The 21598-nt window shown below is 36.1% G+C and overlaps 1 protein-coding gene and 1 long non-coding RNA gene across 5 annotated transcripts; one reads left to right on the top strand and one right to left on the bottom strand.

Annotated features, from left to right (window-relative positions):
* Positions 1-15693: 15693 nt before the first annotated feature.
* Positions 15694-18561, bottom strand: LOC141668309 (uncharacterized). 4 transcript variants are annotated; one of them, XR_012552999.1, is made up of 4 exons: positions 18434-18561; positions 17693-17958; positions 17399-17462; positions 15694-16791 (listed from the first exon to the last, which is right to left on the bottom strand). It is a non-coding gene; the product is annotated as an uncharacterized LOC141668309 (long non-coding RNA). The 4 variants fall into 4 exon arrangements; XR_012553002.1 differs by lacking the exon at positions 18434-18561 and having other exon boundaries at positions 17693-17789; positions 17877-18008; XR_012552993.1 differs by lacking the exon at positions 18434-18561 and having other exon boundaries at positions 15694-16141; positions 16223-16791; positions 17693-17977.
* Positions 18029-21244, top strand: LOC141668300 (amino acid permease 4-like). The gene is made up of 8 exons (XM_074475119.1): positions 18029-18258; positions 18515-18663; positions 19103-19336; positions 19434-19527; positions 19629-19843; positions 19913-20073; positions 20173-20400; positions 20566-21244. Exons 1-8 carry the CDS (start codon positions 18209-18211, stop codon positions 21175-21177), a joined length of 1743 nt encoding a protein of 580 aa, XP_074331220.1. The 5' UTR covers positions 18029-18208; the 3' UTR covers positions 21178-21244.
* Positions 21245-21598: the final 354 nt, after the last annotated feature.

Genomic DNA, 21598 nt, shown 5'->3' with positions numbered 1-21598 from the left:
GAGGAAATAGAAATGAACAATTTAAAATGTATGATCATGATTTAATTTAGTATTAAAATTGTATGGCTGAGGTTAGATCTTAGTTCTCACATTAGTGAAGTGTTCTCATCTGAGCAAAAACAAATATATATATATATATAAATATATATGTTGGTAATCCATGTAGGACTCCCTTCGATAGAGGTCCGTAGAAAACTATTATTTAAAAAATGTAAAATCACAATTTTTTTTCATTTTTCATCATATATAGTTACAAATTTTAATTACCAGATTAAAAACAAAGTTGCACATGTTTTTATTTAAAAAATTATTCAAATTTGATGAAATAGTTTAAAGTGGTCATGTAGTAGAATCACTGTAAAACCACACTTATTCCAAATTATTTCACATTAGAATCAAATTTAAAGTCAATTTTTTTTTTGAAATTTCAATTGTTAAACGTTTTATTATATTTAAATAAAATTATTATTCTACATTAGCAACGAATTTGATGAAATCCTATAATAGAATCAAGGGTTTTCTACGGTTCTCTATATAAGATGGTTCTCTCTTGAAGAAATGTCTATATATATAAATTTATATATTAAAACTAAAATTAATAAAAAAGTGAATATCAAAATAAGTTCATAAAAAATATGTTTTTACCGCTTATAAGTTTTAGATTTGACTTATAAGTTAGGTTGACAAACATTCATCGATAAGTTGGTACGGATTTATAAGTTATGACTTGACTTATAAGTTATAGCCAAACACACTCTAAAATCCATTTCTAAACTTTTAGAGCTGGCTTAAATTTACTTGTTTTAATTTCATATAGTTTTATTTAAGGAAAGTTAATATGCTTATTTAAATGTTCAACTTAATGGTTTCATATTTTAAATATTAAATAAAGTATAAAAAATTTAAAAAAACTATCCAAAATAGATAACAATACATAACTTTTACTTTTCATTAATTATAACTTAAAATAACATTAAATCATAAATCAATCTTTTAAATTACCTAAAAAGGCTCATCTAGTACTCCATTCATCCCTTTTTAGGTAGTCGCATTTACTTTATATGTAACAACCCGACTTTTCGGACGATTAAATCTAAATCAAAACTAATAAAAAAATATAATTTACTAATTCACGATTCAATTACAAAGGTGACTATTACAAAAGCGCAATTAAAAATGAAAGTCCAAAAGTTGATCTACTCCACAACTTAGGTCTCCAATCTTCAATTTGTTAGGAATATGTGTATTAGTTTGATGATAAGTTCAGCAAAACACTTAAGTAGAAATCTAGTGTTTGTAGCCTCAACGGATAAGACCATCTTGGCTATCCGTTGAAGGAGTAGACTTACTTAGCAATAAGTTTGGTATTGTAGCACATCTCACTCTCTGGTTTCAAGCTGTAATTCTTAGATGTTGTTAGGAGATAATCAGTCATGTTGACTACTAATGGATGTACAAATAGGAGGGCTAATTGTAAATATTTCATGCCTTGTAATTTTGTATAAGTGAAGAAGTGTCAACGGATATTGAAGACCTTCAACGGATGAGAAACAAAGCTTCAACGGATGTCTCTAACGCTTCAACGGATAAAGCTTCAACTGCTAGAGCATCAACGGATAAAGCCATCAACGGATGAAAGCTTCAACGGATGCACTGCTAGAGCATCAACGGATAAAGCCATCAACGGATGAAAGCTTCAACGGATGCACTGCTAGAGCATCAACGGATAAAGCCATCAACGGATGAAAGCTTCAACAGATGCTCAGTCTCATAGCAGTTGATAGTGACAGTTAACAAAGCTGACAGAGGCACATGGATTGATAGAGATGTGGTAGCCTATTTCAGGAACAGCAGAAAAAGCAGCCGTTTTTAGTCTGGTTTAAAATGGAAAGTCAACAGATAATTCCATATTACACTGGATAAAAATGGAACAGAAACAAGTGGAGAACTATTGTCTTATTGTACTTTATCTTTGTCTTCACTTGTAAACTTGGTGTCATATAAACCAAGTAGTAGCTAGTAATTAGATATGAATTTTCCCTGAGCTGTTTAGAAATATCAAGAGAGAAAATCATCTAGTTTGTACTAGGAAGCAGCTGTGATTTAGTTTTGAATCACAGATTTTCTGAAATAACACATCTCTGGTGGAATAAAAAAATCCACCAGAAAAGTTTTTAAGTTCTTTGTGTTCATTACATTTGTGTTTGAATATATATCTGTCTGCATCAGCTCCAAGCAATTCACACACATTTGATCACTCAAACACTTAGTCTTACAAACTGCTCAAAACTTGAAAAAGTTTTGAGATTTACATTCAACCCCCCTTCTGTAAATCTCATTGTTAGTCCACTGGGAATAACAATTGGTATCAGAGCAAGCTCTTAACATACAAAGAGTTTAAAGATCTATTCTGCTAACATCATGAGTAAGAAGGATATTGGTGTAAAGATTCCAATCCTGGAAATAGATAACTATCATCACTGGAAGGTGAAGATGCATTTACATCTTCTCTCTCAAGATGAAAGCTACATCAACTGCATTGAGAATGGTCCTCACATCCCACACAAGGTGGCCACAGCTGCTACTGCTACAGTTGATGTTGGACAGTCTATTCCCAAGCCAAAGGCAGAATGGACTGTTGAAGATATTGAAGAGGTCCACAAGGACAAGAAAGCCATGAACATTTTATTTAATGGCCTGGATCAAGATATGTTTGACAATGTCATCAATAGCCAAACTGCTAAGGAAATTTGGGATACTGTGCAGCTTATCTGTGAAGGCACTGAGCAAGTTAGAGAAAATAAAATGCAGCTTCTCATTCAATAATATGAATATTTTCATTTTGAAGAAGGAGAATCATTGAATGATACATTCAACAGATTTCAGAAACTATTGAATGGATTAAAGCTGTATGGGAGAGTGTACCAAGTCAAGGACTCCAATTTAAAATTTCTAAGGTCTCTACCAAAGGAATGGAAGCCAATGACTGTTTCTCTAAGAAATTCTCAAGATTATAAGGACTTCACACTTGAAAGATTATATGGAATATTGAAGACTTATGAACTTGAGATGGAGCAAGATGAGCTGTTGGAAAAGGGAAAGAGAAAAGGAGGATCAGTTGCACTTGTAGCTGACAGTGAAAAAGTTGAAGCCAGAAATGAGGAAAAGACAATGCCAAGTCTCAAAATTGGCACAAGCAAATCAGAATCAAGCAAGGGTAAAGAGCAAGTTGCTGAGGATGAAGACAATTCCAGTCAGGATGAATCTGATGATATTGATGAACATCTGGCCTTTCTGTCCAGGAGGTTTGCAAAGATGAAATTCAGGAAAAACACAAAGTTCACTAAGCCAAACAAAAACATGGTGGACAAATCAAAGTTCAAATGTTACAACTGTGGCATTATTGGACACTTTGCAAGTGAGTGTAGGAAGCCAAATTCTGAGAAAAAGAAATTTGAGCAAGTTGATTACAAAAAGAAGTATTTTGATTTGCTCAAACAAAAGGAAAGAGCTTTTCTCACTCAAGATGATTGGGAAGCAGATGGGGTAAATGAAGATGATGATGTGGAATATGTCAACCTAGCCCTGATGGCTAATTCTGATGAAAATGAAACTAGTTCATCAAGCAACCAGGTAATTACTACTGATCTCTCTCAGCTTTCTAAACATGAATGCAATGAAGCCATAAATGATATGTCCAATGAATTATATCATTTGCGTGTTTCTCTTAAATCACTAGCTAAAGAAAATACTAGGATCAAAGAAAATAATGTGTTTTTAAGTGATAGGAATGCTGTGTTAGAGAGTCAGGTAATTGAGCTTGAAAAGATTAAACTTAAATGCTTGACTGTTGAGAGTGAACTAGAAGAAGCTGTTAAGAAAGTAGAAATTCTTTCTAAACAGTTAGAAAGTGAGCAAGAGGTAATCAAGGCCTGGAAAACATCTAGGGATGTTGGTGTTCAAATTGCCAAGGTTCAGGGAATTGAATCATTCTGTGAGGATGCCTGGAAGAAAAACAAAAAGAAGTTAGAATTAATTGATGGATTGTCAACGGATGTGGAATCAACGGATGATGAAAGTTATCCATTGAAGGAAGAAAAGGAGCATCCGTTGAAGGCTCATCAATTAAAACAGGCAAGTTCTTTTAAAAATAAAAAGAATGATTCAACTCTCAAGAACTTTGTCAAAGAAGGAGCTAGCACATCCAGAGATGTCAGTAAGGTGAACATAAGACACATGACTTTAGATCAGTTGAAAGATAGGCTTAAGTTGGTTGAGGATAAGAAGGAAACTAAAAGAAAATCTAAAAGAAATGGGAAGGTAGGGATTAATAAACATAACAATTATACACCTGATAGGTATGCTCCTAGAAAAAGCTGTGTACATTGTAAAAGTGTTAATCACCTATCTGATAATTGCAAATCTGTTAAAAATGCTCTCATGCCTTCAAATCCCTCCATGCCTAACATGTCTATGTCACCTCTGCATGCTATGCCTGTTATGTCTCACCAGAATCCCCATGCACATTTTGCAAACATGCCATACATTAACAATCCTTACTTTACTGCATTTAGTATGCCTCAAATGCCATACAATATGCCTATGTGGAATAATATGTTTGCACAACCTATGCCTTATCAAATTCAATCAAATGTGTTAAATGATTCTGTGACTAACCCTACACTTCAACCAACCACATCTGAGACCAAGGTTGACCCAAAGTTACCTAAGTCAAAAGATGCAGGAGGAATGAAGTCTAGGAAAAAGACTAACAAGGCTGGACCCAAGGAAACTTGGGTACCAAAATCAACTTGATTGAATTTGTTGTGTGCAGGGACAAAGAAGGAATCTATGGTACTTGGACAGTGGTTGTTCAAGACACATGACAGGAGATTTTACCCTGCTCACAGAGTTTAAGGAGAGAGCTGGCCCTAGCATAACCTTTGGAGATGACAGCAAAGGATTCACTATAGGATATGGCTTGATTTCAAAAGAAAATGTCATCATTGATGAAGTTGCATTGGTTGATGGTCTCAAACACAATTTATTGAGCATCAGTCAACTATGTGACAGAGGGAATACTTTTTCCTTCAATTCTGAAGCCTGTATTGTCACAAGTAAAAAGGACAATAAAGTGGTTCTAACTGGAGTTAGAAAAGGGAATGTGTACTTAGCTGATTTCAACTCTACAGATGCAGAATCCATTACTTGTCTTCTCAGCAAAGCAAGTCCAGTTGAAAGTTGGCTATGGCACAAGAAGCTGTCCCATTTGAATTTCAAGACAATGAATGATCTAGTCAAAAAGGACTTAGTTAGAGGAATGCCTCTAGTGGAATTCACAAGGGATGGACTGTGTGATGCTTGTCAGAAAGGAAAGCAAAAGAAAGTATCATTCAGTAAGAAGCTTGAATCTGCAATTGATGAACCACTGCAACTTCTACACATGGATCTTTTTGGACCAGTCAATGTATTGTCAATTTCAAGGAAAAGATACTGCCTAGTGATTGTAGATGATTTCTCAAAGTTTTCATGGGTTTATTTTCTTGGATCAAAGGATGAAGCTAGTGAAATCATCATCAATCATATCAAGCAAGTCAACAATCATCCTGATTTCAAAGTAAGGAATATTAGGAGTGACAATGGAACTGAGTTCAAGAATTCAACCATGAAGATGTTCTGTGAAGAAAATGGGATCATGCATGAGTTCTCAGCTCCAAGAACTCCACAACAAAATGGTGTGGTGGAAAGGAAGAACAGATCACTAATTGAAGCTGCAAGGACAATGCTTGAGGAGTCAAAACTCCCAACTTATTTTTGGGCTGAGGCTGTTAACTGTGCATGTTACACTCAGAATATTTCTCTAATCAATCAAGCAAAATGCATGACTCCCTATCAATTATTCAAGAGAAGAAAACCAACTTTAAACTTTCTACATGTCTTTGGTTGCAAATGTTACATCTTAAGGAATCAATCTGATCACAAAGGAAAGTTTGATGCAAAGGCTGATGAAGGAATATTTGTTGGTTATTCTGCTGCAAAATCATATAGGGTCTACAATCTAAGAACCAACATTGTCATGGAATCTGTACATGTTGTGTTTGATGATAAAAAGATTGATGGACTAACAGATAAGGGACATCATGAAGGACTCGAATTTGACAATATTGAGATATATTATGATGATAGTGAAGATGAGAATGATGAAGAAGGCATCTCAAGAAGAAACCAGAGTCTGCCTTTGGATAATGCACAGAATGCTGCATCCGTTGAAAGTCATAATTCAGCTTCCGTTGAAAGAAGCAATGCATCATCCGTTGAAAGACAAAGTGCATCATCCGTTGAAGTTCATAACGAAGCATCCGTTGATCACAGTCTGTCAACGGATAATCAATTCACCTCATCAGTTGATAGAACTCCCAATTCCTTTCAAAGGATCAGCAACTCAGGGGGAGTTTCAACAAATCAACACTCTATCTCACATCATGACAATACTGAGGCAACCTCATCAAGGGCTAATCTACCACCTCAAAGGAAATGGACCAAGAATCACCCTTTTGAACTGATCATTGGTGATGCTACATCTAAAGTACAAACTAGAAGGGCTACTCAAGATGAATGTCTGTATAGTAGCTTTCTATCACAGGAGGAACCTAAGCGAGTGGAAGAAGCTCTTTTGGATCCAGATTGGATTTTAGCAATGCAAGAGGAGCTAAACCAATTTGAGAGGAACAAAGTGTGGAAGCTGGTACCCAAGCCAAAGAACAAGAGTTCTATTGACATAAAATGGGTATTCAGAAACAAGATAGATGAAAATGGCATTGTCATAAGGAATAAAGCCAGATTGGTTGCCAAAGGCTATTCTCAACAAGAGGGAATAGATTTTGATGAAACATTTGCTCCAGTTGCAAGACTTGAAGCCATCAGAATCTTTCTAGCCTATGCAGCTAATGTCAATTTCAAAGTCTATCAGATGGATGTCAAGAGTGCATTTCTAAATGGGGAATTGGAGGAAGAAGTTTATGTAAGCCAACCTCCAGGTTTTGAAGATCCAAATTTTCCAGACCATGTGTATTATTTGTTGAAAGCACTCTATGGACTAAAGCAAGCACCTAGAGTCTGGTATGAGACTTTATCAAAGTTCCTTCTAGATAATCACTTCACAAGAGGTACTGTTGACAAAACTCTCTTCTTTAGAAATGTTAATGGCTCTAAGATACTTGTACAAATTTATGTAGATGATATTATATTTGGATCTACAGATGATAAACTTTGTAAAAAGTTTGCTAAATTAATGCAAAGTAAATATGAAATGAGCATGATGGGAGAGCTAACTTACTTTCTTGGTTTACAAGTTAAACAAGTTAGTGGTGAAATTTTCATTAGTCAAACTAAATATATTTATGATCTTTTAAAGAAGTTTGACTTAATGGATTGTTCACCTGCAAAAACTCCCATGGCCACTGCCACCAAGCTTGAATTAAACAAGGCTGAAAAGTCTGTGGATATTACAAGTTATAGAGGCATGGTTGGCTCACTTTTATATTTAACTGCCAGTAGACCTGATATTATGTTTTCTACATGTCTCTGTGCTAGATTTCAAGCTGACCCTAAAGAATCTCACTTAGTGTCTATTAAAAGAATTTTCAAATATCTCAAGGGGACTCCAAATCTAGGAATTTGGTACCCTAGAGAGTCTGGTTTTGATCTAATTGGCTACTCAGATGCAGATTATGCAGGTTGTAAAATAGACAGGAAAAGCACAACAGGCACCTGTCAATTTCTAGGAAACAAGCTTGTATCATGGTTCAGCAAGAAGCAGAATTCTGTTTCCACATCAACAGCTGAAGCTGAATACATTGCAGCTGGTAGTTGCTGTGCACAAATACTGTGGATGAGGAACCAGTTATTTGACTATGGTATAACCGTTGACAAAATTCCAATATTTTGTGACAACACAAGTGCCATTGCCATTACTGAAAATCCAGTGCAGCACTCAAGAACCAAGCACATTGATATCAAGTACCACTTCATTAGGGAACATGTGATGAAAGGTACAGTGGAACTTCATTTTGTTCCAAGTGAAAAGCAGATTGCAGACATATTTACCAAGCCACTTGATGAATCAACATTCACAAGATTAGTAAGTGAGTTAGGTATGCTTAACTATTCATAATCTATGTCATCTATGTAATCTGTCTTGTAGCCTAAAATGAATTTGCTGCAAGAACAAAGTTGGCTTTAATCAAGACTTATCCTATCAACGGATATTCCCTATCCGTTGAAAGCCAAAATTGTTCTATCAATGGATATTCATTATCCGTTGAAAGACAAATACATTTCTGGTAATTTTATCCTTCAACGGATAAAATAGTGTTGTTCATCAACGGATAACTATTTACCTTATCCGTTGATGTGTCACGTCAGTGAGTCACATCCGTTGATTCTTTTACTCAACCGTTGATACAGATATACAGTGTTGCATGTATTTGTATTTACGGTAGTTTTCAGAATTTCTACAGTTTCATTTATTCCTGAACGGCTATCACTTACTTAAAAGTATCATTTAATTATTTTATTTGTGTTTTAATTCAAGAAAGTATAAAAGCCCAATTGAATTCTTATTTTCACTTTACGCTTTCTTGCAATTATCATTCTCTTTCTCTCTCAATTCTCAAGTTTTTCTCTGCAACCTCTACTCACAACAATGGCACCAGTAGTCAAAATTATGTCTCAAACATGATTTGTTTATGAAAAGAATAATTTCATAGTCTTGGTTGAAAAGAATGAAGCCCATTCTGATTATCACAAGATGATGGACTTCATCAAGAACTGCAATATGAGCTATGCAATGCTGGAAGCCCCAACCATCTACTGTGAAGTGATTGAGGAGATTTGGACAACTGCAGAGTTCAACTCCACAGATATGACTATTGCCTTCTCTCTCAAAGGTAAGGACTATTGCATTAATTATGATGATATACAATCTTGCTTTAAGTTGCCTGAGAATAATGCCATGACACCACATACTGATAAAGATGTCTCTGCAATGCTAGATTCCATAGGCTATGCTTTTGATTCTGCTAGTTTAGGTAGTATTAGAAGGAAAGGCCTTAGGAAAGAATGGAGTTTTCTTGGAGATGCCTTTATTAAGGTTTTCTCTGGGAAGATTAGCAATTTTGATGCTATCACTTCATCTCTTGTTAATATGCTCTATATGCTAGTTTCTGATAGGTACTTTAATTTTAGCAACTGTGTTATGCTAGAATTAGGTTCCAGATTAGGCAACAAAGCTAATAGACCACATAACATCTACTTTGCTAGATTCTTTATGATTTTGGCTAACCATGTTGCTGAAGGTTTGGTTATATCCAATGAGAATAATAAACTCAAATGCTGGGCACAAGAGAAAAGGGTCCTTGCAGACCTTTTGAGAATGAACCTCAACACCCAGGTGCCATTGGTATACTTGCCAATCATGAATGCACCACTGGTAAGTGAGGTAAATATTTCTATAACTCCTACTATTTCCAACCCCAATGTTTCTTTGCCTTCTAGTGTGGCTATGGAACCTGTGTCATTGTCCAAACAGGCTCCTACCAAAGCCGCCAAATCTAAAGTTTCCAAAGTCAAGTCAAAGAAACCTACCTCTGTTGTTTCTCAAAAGACAACAGTTGTAACAACTACCATAAACCCTAAAGGGAGTGAACAGGGTGTGAGTGGTGAGGGGAGGGGTGAACATCAAAAAGCCCCCCAGGATAAGGTGGGAGAGGTGAGTGGTACCCAAACTAGCCAAGCCACAGTCTCTCAAAAGACTGTAGTGGTTCAAAAGGAGTCCAGCACATCCCTAGTTGCATCCTCCCAAAAGGATGCAACTATTAAAAATAGTCCCCAACCAGGGACACAGAACAAAAGAGGGAGGGACACTGAAACTACACATTCACCAATTCAAGCCTTTTCAAGGAAGAAGAAGGCCAAAACCCTAGTTTCCACACAAGGGACACACACAGCACAGATACATCCACCAGTATCTGTGCCTTCTCAAATTCAGCTTGATGTGATTCCAGCAAATGTGGAATCACAGCCCCATTCTCTCAATATAGAAACACACCATTCCTCAAACTCTCCAACACCCTCTCTGGATGTGGATATGATATTCACATCAATTCCTGATTCTCCCTCATTAAAACTCAGGGAGGAGCCCCACTCAAAACCTGGTGATCATCATCTTTTAGATGATTTGTTGGATCATCAGCCAATTCTTTCAGATGTAGTTGCAAAATCTGTGTCACCACACTTAAAATCAATCCACACAGATTCAACAATTATATCACTTTCTATCTCTACATCATTTCTTTCTTCAACGGATATCTCTCATCCGTTGACAAGTGGTTGTTCTTCAACGGATAAGCTTAACAGCAGTTATCCGTTGATACCATCAGTTTCTACTTCAATGGATACTCCCTATCCGTTGATGGCCTCTACACACTTAACAGAAACAACTCCAACTGTAGAGGACATGGCAACTGTACAATCACTTTTAGGCTTGAGGGAAGGGAGTGATTTTTTGAGTGAGAGGCTGGGTTGCTCCCAGGCAAAAGGAGAGGTTGAGAGTCACCAAATGCATGCTATTTCTTCCAGCACGGCAAAAGTAAGTGAGAGGAGTGCCACCTTAGAAGGTGAAGGTGAGGGTGTGAGGGTGTGTGTGAGCCAGGGGGAGCCCCTGATGCAAGAACAGAGAGAAATTGAGAGAAAGGCAGGTACAGAAGCTATAAGGGTGGATCCAGCCATTATTAGTGAGTTAATGAAAGTGGATGATGCAGATAAGGAAAGATAATTTCAGCAACACTACAAAGCTGTAATTGATAACATTTCCTTGGATGCTGACACTTTTACTCACCCTGTTTCAGCCTATCAATTATTGGCTGCACATGACAATGTGGAGGCAGAACAGACACTACACATTGTACACACTTCAGAATCTCTTCTCAGAGACAAAGCTGCTGTCAACAGGCTGCCTTCTCAAGCTGGTGAGCCATCTGAAGAATTTGGAGTAAATTCTAATGATGATGACTCTAATTCTTTGAATGAGAGCATGAACTTAGGGGGAGTAGCAGGCCCAAGTTCTGTTCCTAATCTTCCTGCATGGGCATGGGCAAAACCATCAACACTAGGAGAGTTTGGTGTCACTTTGGTCAAACAAGTCATGACAATTCAGCAGGCCATTCAGGAGACTCAGGATGCTGGTACCAAGGCAATTCTTCAAGCTCATCTGGAATCTCTGCATCTCTTGCAGTTGCAGCATTACCAGCAAAATCTAAGTGTGGATGAGCTCAAGCTGGACATTGCTGATCTGAAATCCTACAATGCTGAGAAATTGGATTCAGTTATACCCTATGATACTATGCAAGATTTGTTGGGGAGACTGAGGAAGGCATCTGATGCTGACAAGAGGCTGGCCAGATTGGAAGATAGGGTTCAAATCATTGAAGATTCTATGGTCACCATTCTTTAGAATCAACAAACTCAAACAAATCTACTCATGCAGCTGGCACAAGCACAAGGCTTGACCCCTACCCTTGATGATAACAAAAAGGGGGAGAATAAAGGGGAAGGGGAAGGAGAGCCATCTACAACAGTTCAGATTTCTCAAGTGCTATTTCATGTCATCACAACTTCTCCACCAATTCAAGTCAAAGGAAAGCTAGATGGAATTGATCTAATCCAGATAGCAGCAGCTGAATTGCAAGTCAAAGAGCAAAGGAAGAAGATTGATGAAAAGATGCAACTAATATTTGGTTCTACAACTTCTCAATCACAATCTGTGAAGCATAGCACAAAAGTGGAATCAATTATTATGGAACTCAAGCCAGTAGGGAGGCATAAGGATGGAGAAACTTCTTCCAAAGATCTGCAACCTATGGTTCTCAAGCCCAACAACAGATCCAATAAGGACTCTACAAAGAATCCTCTAAAAGAGGTGGATTTTCCTCTTCCAAAAGCTGATGAGGACAAGCTTTTAGGTAGAAGTATTGCATATCTCAAAGAGACCATGGATGAGGCTGTAAGGAGAAACATGGCTATTATCTTCAGAGAGGGAAAGAACATATGTGTGATACAAGGACATCCCAAATTCTCAATAGCCAAGAGGGAAGAAACCAAAAGGTTGAAGGAAGAAGCCAAACAACTAAAGGCTGACAAAAGAGCACAAGCAAAGCTTGAAAAACAGCTAAAGTCAAGTCAGGCTGAAGAACAGAAAGAAATTGAAGACAAAGGTGAAGATGAAGCTATGGGGGACATGGTTGGTACTGAGATGGAGGAAAGAAGTAAGGAAGAATGGCAGAAAGGGAAAAGAAAGAAGGTCAATGCAAAGAGAAAGAAGGTAGATAAGACTGAAGAAACCCAATCAATATCAAAACCACTACCCTCTATTCCTGAACCCATTGTACCTGACCCCTTCATGAACATTCATGGTGAAACAATCATTCCCAAGGAGGAACCAATTGATTGGGACACCATCAAATTGCCCACCTTCCTAACCTCTTCTCCACCATCAAAGAAGCAGAAAAGAAGAATCAAATCAACACCCTCTAAAGCCTCAATCAAATTCACACAGAAGCCTAAGCCTAAACCTCAAACCTCTAAAGATGATTATGTTCACATCTGTGACATAAAAGAATTTTCAGACATTGAACTCTATCTGGATGAGCTGGAGGATGTAAGGGGAATAGCTGCCTACAGACAGCTACCAGAAAGACTAGTGTTCAAATACAAAGGAGCTGGGGAAAGAACATGGCCTCTTCACAGAATTCTGAATGAAGGCTACTCTATCTTGATTAGAGTCTACTCAGCCATACATAAGGATTCTGGCTTTACCAGAACTGCCAGGACTGAGATTCTCAACAAGATTGCCAACATAAGGAAAACTTGGAGGGAGCCCAATGCCTTGCCTAGAACTTTACTCATTCAAGAGAGAGGTATTACAATTCACAAATCACCTCATTGGTTGATGGAGTTCAGAGACAACAAAGGAGTCAGAAGATTTTTCAGAATTGAAGATCAGCTAAAGATTGCCAGTAATGAAACTCTCAAGGATATGCAATCTAAGTTAGATATCAATGAAGAAGATGAAGCTGAATTCTACAGACAACTTCAACTTCAAATAGAGGAAAATGACAGGAGGCTAGGAAAGAAAACCAGGGATCAAAGGAAAAGAAAGTAATTTGCTCAGGCTAAAGGAGCACCCTTGGAAATAATGTATTTCTTCAATTTCATCTCAACATATACATTTTGTAGCACTTTTGAATTTCTGCTTTGTTACAGTTTATATATTTGTTAAGTGTTTTGTTATCATCAAGCTAAACCCAAATTTATGCCTACAGTTCTAGTAGACATAAATAGGGGGAGATTGTTAGGAATATGTGTATTAGTTTGATGATAAGTTCAGCAAAACACTTAAGTAGAAATCTAGTGTTTGTAGCCTCAACGGATAAGACCATCTTGGCTATCCGTTGAAGGAGTAGCCTTACTTAGCAATAAGTTTGGTATTGTAGCACATCTCACTCTCTGGTTTCAAGCTGTAATTCTTAGATGTTGTTAGGAGATAATCAGTCATGTTGACTACTAATGGATGTACAAATAGGAGGGCTAATTGTAAATATTTCATGCCTTGTAATTTTGTATAAGTGAAGAAGTGTCAACGGATATTGAAGACCTTCAACGGATGAGAAACAAAGCTTCAACGGATGTCTCTAACGCTTCAACGGATAAAGCTTCAACTGCTAGAGCATCAACGGATAAAGCCATCAACGGATGAAAGCTTCAACGGATGCACTGCTAGAGCATCAACGGATAAAGTCATCAACGGATGAAAGCTTCAACGGATGCACTGCTAGAGCATCAACGGATAAAGCCATCAACGGATGAAAGCTTCAACAGATGCTCAGTCTCATAGCAGTTGATAGTGACAGTTAACAAAGCTGACAGAGGCACATGGATTGACAGAGATGTGGTAGCCTATTTCAGGAACAGCAGAAAAAGCAGCCGTTTTTAGTCTGGTTCAAAATGGAAAGTCAACAGATAATTCCATATTACACTGGATAAAAATGGAACAGAAACAAGTGGAGAACTATTGTCTTATTGTACTTTATCTTTGTCTTCACTTGTAAACTTGGTGTCAAATAAACCAAGTAGTAGCTAGTAATTAGATATGAATTTTCCCTGAGCTGTTTAGAAATATCAAGAGAGAAAATCATCTAATTTGTACTAGGAAGCAGCTGTGATTTAGTTTTGAATCACAGATTTTCTGAAATAACACATCTCTGGTGGAACAAAAAAATCCACCAGAAAAGTTTTTAAGTTCTTTGTGTTCATTACATTTGTGTTTGAATATATATCTGTCTGCATCAGCTCCAAGCAATTCACACACATTTGATCACTCAAACACTTAGTTTTACAAACTGCTCAAAACTTGAAAAAGTTTTGAGATTTATATTCAACCCCCCTTCTGTAAATCTCATTTTTAGTCCACTGGGAATAACACAATTCTATCTGACTTGAATCTTTAATGAAACCAGAAATTGCAAGTAATGAGCTATACAGCCCAACAAGAAAATAATCGATCCGACTAGCTGGCCAAGTAACAAATACACATATAACAAAATATGATAATCTATACAATATGATATACGAAACAAACACTTTCGATACATATTCTTATTTTTATTCTTATTCGATACATACGATACATATAACACATAAACAACAATAATTCAGAACCCATAATTCATGCCACGACCACTACAACCCGGTGATAACAATCCTAAATTTTCAGAAAACTGTCACTACAATTTGGTGAATACGGTCGTAAGTTCTTATTCGATATTTTTATAAATCATGACACAAATCAAAAATTCAAAATTATTGTCTCGACACCGCACATATACAACAATACATATATTATAACACATAATACTTTCAAATATATCATCACTTAGCCCAAATTTTGATAATCAAATATATACGCATGACATACAATTTTGAAAGCACTATCAAGATCGATCGAAAACTTACCTCAAGTTCTGACCAGATCTGTTTTCCCCTTTTTAACCCTCTGAATGATATTGTTTTGAAAAACACGAAGCGCGAAAGTTGTATTGAATGAAAAGATCTTTCCGAAAAGTCCAAAACCAACTAATTTAGACTTACGATGATTTTTTTACGAAATCTGGAAAACTGCTAATTTTTGTGGCTAAAAGCCCTACGAATTTTGATATTAAAAACGAGTAAAACGAATAGGATCTTTTATAACGATACAAAACCCTATTTTTTAACGTACAAGTTATTTATATTCAATTTCAGATCCAAATTTTAGGCTCATTAGTCTAATTAAATTTTAAATCTCAGTCCTTATTTAATTATAATTATTTTTTATTCTAGTATTAATCTAACTCTTAAAATTACGAGATATTACTTTATAGAAGTCAAATTGATCAATATTTTACCAATGATTAAATATTATACTTATATTATTTTTTAAAAAAACTAAAAATTATATAATAAATTAGATTAAATATACTTTTCAACTATGTTTTTTTTGTTCAATTATAAAATATTAACAAATATCAGTCAAACTTTAATCAATTTAAATGTATCAAAGTCAAATTTGACTAGTAAAACGGAAGGGAGAAAGTATTAGTCATCTTGGGGGCAGGTGGAAGTAGTTCTTTTTTTAAAAGAAACTATTTCATTGTAACAAAATATTACAGGGGAGAACCTCCCTAGCGCCTACAGGGGAGAAACCCATTCCAAGATAAACTAACTCGCTTCGCTTAAGTTAACCTGGCTAACTTATGAGTATCTTTGTTAAACATTCTCCTTACAAACTAAAATCCCTTGAATCCACAAGGAACTAAGTTTCATATATTTCTTACCAGCACCTCCTGATCATTATGATCAATACCTGAACTACATAACAAATTAACCGCATTAACACAATCTGATTCCACGCACATCGGATAAATTTGATCCTTTGAAAGTAACAGTCCTTCCTTATTAGCATATAATTCAACAACTAAAGGAGTATATGCTCTGTGAAAGTACGGTCATCTCCCCTTAACAACATTTCCTTCATGATCTTTAAGAACTGCAGCAACACCACAACCTACACTTACTTTTGAAATAGATGCATCTACAAATATTTTAACACCCTTAAGATTAAACTTACTTGGATCATTATCAATCTTCTGACCCTTGACAATAGAGTTCATATTTCTGAACTCATCCAGATAAGCCTGGCACCATTTCAATAAATCTGGTATACTAGGATTTTTGTCATCCTGAAAAGTTTTATTTCTCAAGTTCCACCAAGCCTGCCAAGAAACAATGATCACAAAAAACTCAAATTTGTCCAAGGATATTTTTTGCAAAATACTAGTCAGAAAAACAACGGTATCCTGATATCGAAACTCCTTCATAAGCTTCCAGAATCCACTTTTTTTTTCACAAGTCTTTATGTTGCGGACAAAACCAGATAGCATGAAAAATATCCTCTTTCCGAGAACCTTCACGTTTGAAACAAAACTCATTCGTTTGCACACCTCTATATGCTTGACTTAAATTAGTACAAAGTCACCCATGTCCAAGTCTCCATAAAAAGTGCTTAATTTTTTAGGTAATTTTAACTTCCAAATTGGCGACCACCAATACTGCTCTCATATCTGAACCTTCACCACTATCATCGAAAAATCTTATCACAGCTTTGTATAATTCTATCATCCACCTCGCAACCCCCACCTGGAATAGATAAAATTAAACAAGAATCCTCCACATTAAACACACTTTTAATAAATTTTTCATTCCACGCATCATCATTTAATTTAAGATTCATAACACGCAAAACCTCCAGAAGATATGGTTGATCATATTTCCTGAAATTATTAGGTCTTTGTATCCACGTATCCTCACTAACTCTAACACTACTCCCCATCACCAATTCTCCATCCATCTATATATCCTGAAGTAGTTTGTACTTTGTGCATAATTCTCACCCTGGAGTATTGTTACATTAGCCACAAGCCCACAACGGATTTTTAAGACTCAGCACATGTGTATAATGACTTGGTAAAACATATCGGTGGACTGTATAAGACTAATACTCTGCGTGTCCAACCATTTCTTTACGGTTTCATTTTTGAGATGTCTCATCTAATTTTTAATTACATTTCAAAATTTATCAAACATAAATTTCACCCGCTTCTGCTTTTCTTTTTCACTATTTTATTAATATTTCTTAAATTTCGTGTCTAAACCAAACGTAAAGAATTGGCGGGGACGGAGGGAGCAGTTAGAAAAGTGTGGTGTGGGTGTATATGTATGCTTTTCCAAAGTAATAAAATTATACCTATATTTGATGATAGAATTAGCTTCCCATGAGAGTTGACCTCACTATATACTGCACATATCGACTGTGATACAAAAGAGAGTGGGGATAAAGATGTTAGTGTTTTTATTAGGTTTAGACAATTATATTGTCTACCATTATATCTATATCTTAATCCACACTTGAAGGCCTAGTTAGCTATCATAAAAGAACTAGTACAGTTTCTTAGATGTCATGCATAACAGTTGCATAAGAGTTAAGAATTAAGATACACTGAACAGCCCATCGAATATTACATACATGATATCTACGAACCTGCTCGTGCTCTCTTAAAGCAGCGTAACCGTATTAGCAACCTCCAGAAGCGAGCCACCGACCCTACAGTCCAGATGTTTACTTTATCCAGCAGTATCTAGAAGCATTAATATGATTAAGAAGGTAGTTATTTGAATAAATATTATTGCATCCAAAGCTTGAGAAGTGAATATACAGGTTGTACATGTATGTAAAAGAAGAGTACTGATGATGGTAGGCCGTCTAGGCAAGTCAGCAAGCACTATATATATGCCAGATAATACAATCTACAAAAAGAAAGAGAACGGATGTCTAAATGGGGGCAGTAAAAGAAGAAAACATGTTGCACGAAATCAGACTATGACTCATAAGCAGTTAAAAAAGTAGTAGCCAATCTTCCTCAAATAACACAAGATATTTTTTTTAGAAAAACAACAAAACATGTTTATCTTCTCCTATATATAGCCCTCACATCCCACTATACAAGTGCACCTTAATTCTGTTTGATATAATTACACCTGCACACATATACAGAGTATGCTGCCAAGAAGTCGAACTCTTCCTTCAAGGATTCAAATTGGCAACGTAAGTATCTATCTAACTCTGTTCTAGTCATGTAAATTTGATATATATATTTTGGTCTTCCCAATCAAGTTTCATTCGACTCAAAAAACTTAATGTTTAGATCCCGATTCTCCTAAAACTTTGGGGTGTTAGGAGTATGGCTTTACAAGATCGTATATTATATATTCTAACACTTACTTGCGGCTCTTTGATAACCAGATCTGGTTATTATATCTGTATTGTGAAAAAATTTAATAATCCGGCTAGCTGCATGCATGCTGATGAAAGACATGATGTTAAGCACTACCTTCAAGTGGAAGTCCAGCCTAAACTTACTATTTCAACTCAACAAACTGATCAGCAGGCCATCAACATTGAGCCCAATTATTCCAAGTGTTTCGATGACGATGGTCGATTAAGGAGAACAGGTAACTCTATACCTCTTACAAGAGCCGATTGTCTAGCTAGATATTGTTGCCCACTATATATGCTGTACAAGTATTTATATTTCACTTATAAAACAGACATAAAAAATGAATGATTTCATCCAAAGTTATTCTAAATTTCGACAGATTCGTGTAATAAGGAACATAAGCAGGTTCATTATAATCTTGCATTCTACCTGCATACATGTGTACAAGTGTATTGCTCAGTAGTGGAAAACATAATAATTTAGGGCTCCACTTTCTGTGCTCACCCTAACTTTATGGATCCATACTTTATGTCCAATAATTGTGTTGTAATAAAAGTTACTATCTGTAAATCATTAATTATCACCTCAACTATAACTGAATTTATTTATTAGGAAACTCAAGATTAATTAGTTGGTACACAGTAAAGCTTACTGCATACCTCTCGGTTCTTAAGGTACTTTCTGGACTGCTTCTTCGCATATTATCACAGCCGTGATTGGCTCGGGTGTTCTCTCATTGGCATGGGCCATAGGCCAACTTGGTTGGGTTGCTGGACCAACAGTTATGATCCTTTTTGCATTTGTCATTCTCTATACTTCCAATCTTTTGTCCCAGTGCTATAGGTCTGGTGATCCTGCAACCGGACAACGAAACTACACTTATATGGATGCAGTTAGAGCTAATCTGGGTATACATTAATTTCTTAATACATGTATTTTAAATTGTACCATCAAGTGATCGTCTCTTTTGACATTTATGATGGATATTGGATCTAATTACTTTAGGGGGACGACGAGTTGTTATATGTGGAATGGTTCAATACGTGAATCTATTTGGAGTAGCAATTGGTTACACCATTGCAGCCTCAGTTAGTATGATGTAAGAACATATTTTCTTTACAAGAAAGCGAAGTAAGAAAAAAGTTAACGGTTTTTGTTTGTGACAGAGGCCCTATATTTTAATGTACTTGACATTTACAGGGCAATAAAGAGATCAAATTGTTATCATAGCAGTCATGGGAAAGATCCGTGTCACATGTCAAGCAACGGCTATATGATAACATTTGGAGTTATAGAAATTCTCTTTTCTCAGATTCCAGATTTTGATCAAATGTGGTGGCTTTCCATAGTTGCTGCTGTTATGTCCTTCACTTACTCTTTTGCTGGTCTTGGTCTTGGAATTGGTAAAGTTGCAGGTACGTTAACCAACATATTCTGCCAAATATATGCCATCTTCATCTATAATTTCTCTTCATATTGAACAGGAAATAGGAGCTTTAAGGGAAGCCTAACTGGGATCAGCATAGGTACTGTAACACCTAGCGGATCGACAGTTACTGAAACTCAGAAATTATGGAGGGGCATGCAAGCTTTAGGAGCTATTGCATTTGCCTATTCTTATTCCATAATCCTCATCGAAATTCAAGTAAAATTAATCAGTTTTGTATCTTATAAAATTGTTCTTTACTTAATTACATGAAAACATGATGGTTCTGCAAGGTTATTAAATTTCCACTATACACAGGATACTTTAAAATCCCCACCAGCAGAGTACAAGACCATGAAAAAAGCAACTGTACTAAGTATCACGGTTACTACAATTTTTTACATGCTATGTGGATGCATGGGTTATGCAGCCTTTGGAGATTTGGCCCCTGGCAATCTTCTTACTGGATTTGGATTCTACAACCCGTATTGGCTACTTGACATTGCTAATATTGCTATAGTGGTTCATCTTGTAGGCGCGTACCAGGTAAGAAAGAGTTATTACATTTAAGTGCACTGTCCTCATGTCCTTTTAGACCTTGATACATAATAAAATAAAAATAGCCCTGTATCCTTACTGGCATGAATGTTGATATTTTCAAGATTGAAGCAGAAAAAATAAAATTTGAGATCATATCCAATCTGATCCCAGGTATATTGCCAACCCCTGTTTGCATTTGTGGAAAAATGGAGTGCAAAAAAGTGGTCTAGGAGTACTTTTGTCACTGGAGAGTACGACATAGCAATTCCTTTCTTCGGTGTTTACAAGATAAACTTCTTTCGAATGGTATGGAGGACATGCTTTATGGTGCTAACAACAATCATAGCAATGCTGCTGCCTTTCTTCAACGACGTTGTGGGGATTCTAGGAGCCATGGGATTTTGGCCATTAACAGTTTACTTCCCCATTGAGATGTACATTTCTCAGAAGAACATTGGACAATGGACTAATCGTTGGCTCGGACTTCAGTTGCTAAGCTTCTCTTGCCTTATTGTCTCTGTAGCAGCAGCTGTTGGCTCGTTTGCTGGTGTTGTTCTTGACCTCCAAAGTTATAAGCCCTTCCAGACTACTTACCGATTGCAGCTGTGTGCTATCTTTAGTAAAAACTTGTACACTAATAAAACGTCACTTTCTAGCGTAAAGATACTTCTTAAGTTTACACTTGTAGGTTGTGTCCCCGCCACTTTCATTTTGTGTGCGAAAACGTTGGACAAAACTAAATTTTGCAGGTTGTCTCCACGGACAAATGTAAAGGGTAAGTAGTATCGCCCTCTAGATCTAGCCATATTTTCTTCGGTTTTGGGGAGAAATCCAAACAGTTAAAACTCAAGTGCGGTGAATCCTGAGGATTTTTTTTTAAAATAATGGTTAACTTGAATATATTATATTTGTTATCAAATTATTTTCTTTCCTAATTTAAAAAAATTAATAAATAATTAAAATTACTTGTTTATATGTATTTGTGATAATTTTAGGAAAAGTATTATGAGATTAGCATAGAGTAACTCCAGTAGATTCCCTATTTATTATTCTAAGATGTAATTTAATAAATGAGGCTAAAAAATGTGTTTTAACATAATACTAATGAGTTCTTATTTCACTAATATCTTTCCTCAAATATTTAAAAAAATTAACATACATCTTCTTTTAGCAAGGGCTAACTTTCATTTAATAATATAATATT

This window comes from Apium graveolens, chromosome 1, assembly GCF_009905375.1.
Source record: "Apium graveolens cultivar Ventura chromosome 1, ASM990537v1, whole genome shotgun sequence".
Classification (NCBI taxonomy): domain Eukaryota; kingdom Viridiplantae; phylum Streptophyta; class Magnoliopsida; order Apiales; family Apiaceae; genus Apium; species Apium graveolens.
The sequence above is the reverse complement of the archived record's forward strand: the minus strand, read 5'-3'. Positions and strand labels throughout refer to the sequence as shown.